Genomic DNA, 2236 nt, shown 5'->3' with positions numbered 1-2236 from the left:
CCCGGGAGACGCTGTTAACACACTCAGCAATGAGCAAAACTGTCCCCTTGAGCCTGGCATGTCCCCGAGGCCCCGGGCACGGCCCCCACTGTCCCCCTCCCCTTGCCCAATGTGACCAGAGCTCGGGCTGGTGCTGAGCCCAACCGCTCTCTGTGCTGAGGCCTCGCAGGGCAGAGATGCAGCTGCTCAATCCCGGTAAAACTGGGATGAGACCATCAGCACATTTGCCACCGTCTCCAGCAGCAGGACACCACGGCCATGCGCCTGTGTCACTGCCCGCCTGGAGGTCGCGAGGTTTCCCCAGCGCAGGTTGTGCCAACACCCATCACCGCGACGCCGGAGAGGTGCCGGGGCAGGAGGGCGGTGCTGGCGCTATCCCGCAGTCGGGGCGGTGGCAGGGATGAAAGCACCAGCGCTTCTCCCCCGGCACTGCCACAGGAAACGTTCCTCCCACCCAGCCCACGCTGCCACCCACCAGCTCCACCACCGCCCCCACGCCAAAAACCTTCCGAATACCAAATTTAAGGTGAGAAAACAGTGGTTTGGGATCTCGGTGTCCCACGATGTGACTCTGGCAGCTTCCCCCCAGGAGAGGGGCTGGTTCTAAGCACCAGGAACCCCCTCCAGCCCTCCGATGGCTTTACCCACCCCGGCTGAGCCCTCACAGCCCTTCGCTGCACGCCAGCGCGACCCAAACCGCGCTCCAAACGCCGCAGACGCAGTGAGGTAGAGGGAAGCGCCGGTCACCGCTTCCCAGCAAAACACAAGGAATTTCATTCATCTCATAAACCCACTCGAAGAGATGCGTTTCCTGCGTGCGTTTACCAAACAAGAGTGCCAAAAAAACACAGGGAAACCTTTGGGAAAACATCAAATCATGACAAAGACTGACAGTGGTGTGCCCCAGCCCACCTCCCGCCCGCAGCCCCAGGAACCGCCAGGCCAGGAGAGAGACACTGGGGAGAAATCTCTTTATTTACAGGTGGAAAAGGCTCCCCGCAGCGCTCTACTTCAGCGGAATGAACCTGGAGGAGTGGGTGGCACCGATGCCGGGTCGGCCGTGCTTCACCGGTTTGTACGTGATGGAGAATTCCCCCAGGTAGTGGCCGATCATCTCGGGCTGGAAGAGAAAGGAGAGCTCCGCGTTGGGAGGCAGCGGTGGCGGTTCCAACCCTCAGCCCCGCACCAGCAGAAGCCCCTGTTGTTCCAGCGGTGCTGCACACGGAGCAGGAGCTGCCAGCGCCTGCGGGCATCGGGCGCTGCTGGCTCCACGGGGAGCCAGAGGGGTTCAGGGGGATGAGGGGCTCCCCCTGCCCCCGAGCAGCACTGTGCCTCCCCGCAGAGGGGACACACCGCCTCCCTGTGCGCTTCCAGGTTGGATTTAATACCAGGTAAAAGCAGAAAATGCCATTTAATCCCACCAGCGGTATCAGGTCACACCACCCCCAGGTTATTCCACTCCCAGGAAACCTCTCACGGATCTGTTTCATCGGAAACTGTCGCCAGCGGAGAGCCGAGCGCAGGGAGGGCACGGCCTCGGCCCCCCAGCACAGCAGCACACGTGTGCTCACACCAGCCATGTTATTTGGTCACTCCCAAGCTGCACTGAAGCCTCATGGGGCCTCGGGATCCCTCTGCGAGTGGGGATGGACGCTCCTGGGGGTCCCTCAGGGCCTGGGTTGCTCCAGGCAGGAGCCCCGACCGCCCCTCAGCCACAGGGAAGGAGCAGGATGACACAAAGTGTTAAAAAATTAATGCAGACACAGTCGGGATGCTCAGCTGGGATCAGGACCGAGCTCTTGGGATGCTGCCGTGACGTCTCACCTTGATCTCCACCTGGTTGAAGGTCTTGCCGTTGTACACGCCCACCATGCTGCCCACCATCTCGGGGAGGATGATCATGTCCCGCAAGTGGGTCTTCACCACCTCTGGCTTCTCCATGGGTGGCGCCTCCTTCTTGGCCTTGCGCAGGCGCTTCAGCAGGGAGTGCTGCTTGCGGCGCAGCCCGCGGTTGAGACGCCGGCGCTGCCGGGCGCTGTACAGCTGCATCAGCTGCTCACTGGAAGGGATGGAGAGACTGAGCCCGCGGCTCCCGGGGGACCCCGCACTGGCAGCATCACCCACTCGGGGACTTAGAATCACAGATTGGTTTAGGTTGGAAGGGACCTTGAAGATCCCCCCGTCCCACTCCCTGCCCTGGGCAGGGCCACCTCCCCCCAGCCCAGGTTGCTCCAAG

At 62.3% G+C, this 2236-nt stretch overlaps 1 protein-coding gene across 1 annotated transcript in view; it reads right to left on the bottom strand.

Annotated features, from left to right (window-relative positions):
* Nucleotides 1-155: 155 nt before the first annotated feature.
* The window catches only part of RPS15 (ribosomal protein S15), a gene marked incomplete at its 5' end in the record, with an annotated part of 2623 nt that continues 542 nt past the window's right edge, over nucleotides 156-2236 (bottom strand). The window contains 3 exons of the mRNA XM_009884552.1: nucleotides 156-185; nucleotides 958-1120; nucleotides 1825-2059. Coding sequence (XP_009882854.1) covers nucleotides 1007-1120; nucleotides 1825-2059 — 349 coding nt within the window. The remainder of the gene's footprint in view (nucleotides 186-957; nucleotides 1121-1824; nucleotides 2060-2236) is intronic.

This window comes from Charadrius vociferus, unplaced genomic scaffold, assembly GCF_000708025.1.
Source record: "Charadrius vociferus isolate BGI_N301 unplaced genomic scaffold, ASM70802v2 scaffold2475, whole genome shotgun sequence".
Taxonomy (NCBI): Eukaryota; Metazoa; Chordata; class Aves; order Charadriiformes; family Charadriidae; genus Charadrius; species Charadrius vociferus.
The sequence above is the reverse complement of the archived record's forward strand: the minus strand, read 5'-3'. Positions and strand labels throughout refer to the sequence as shown.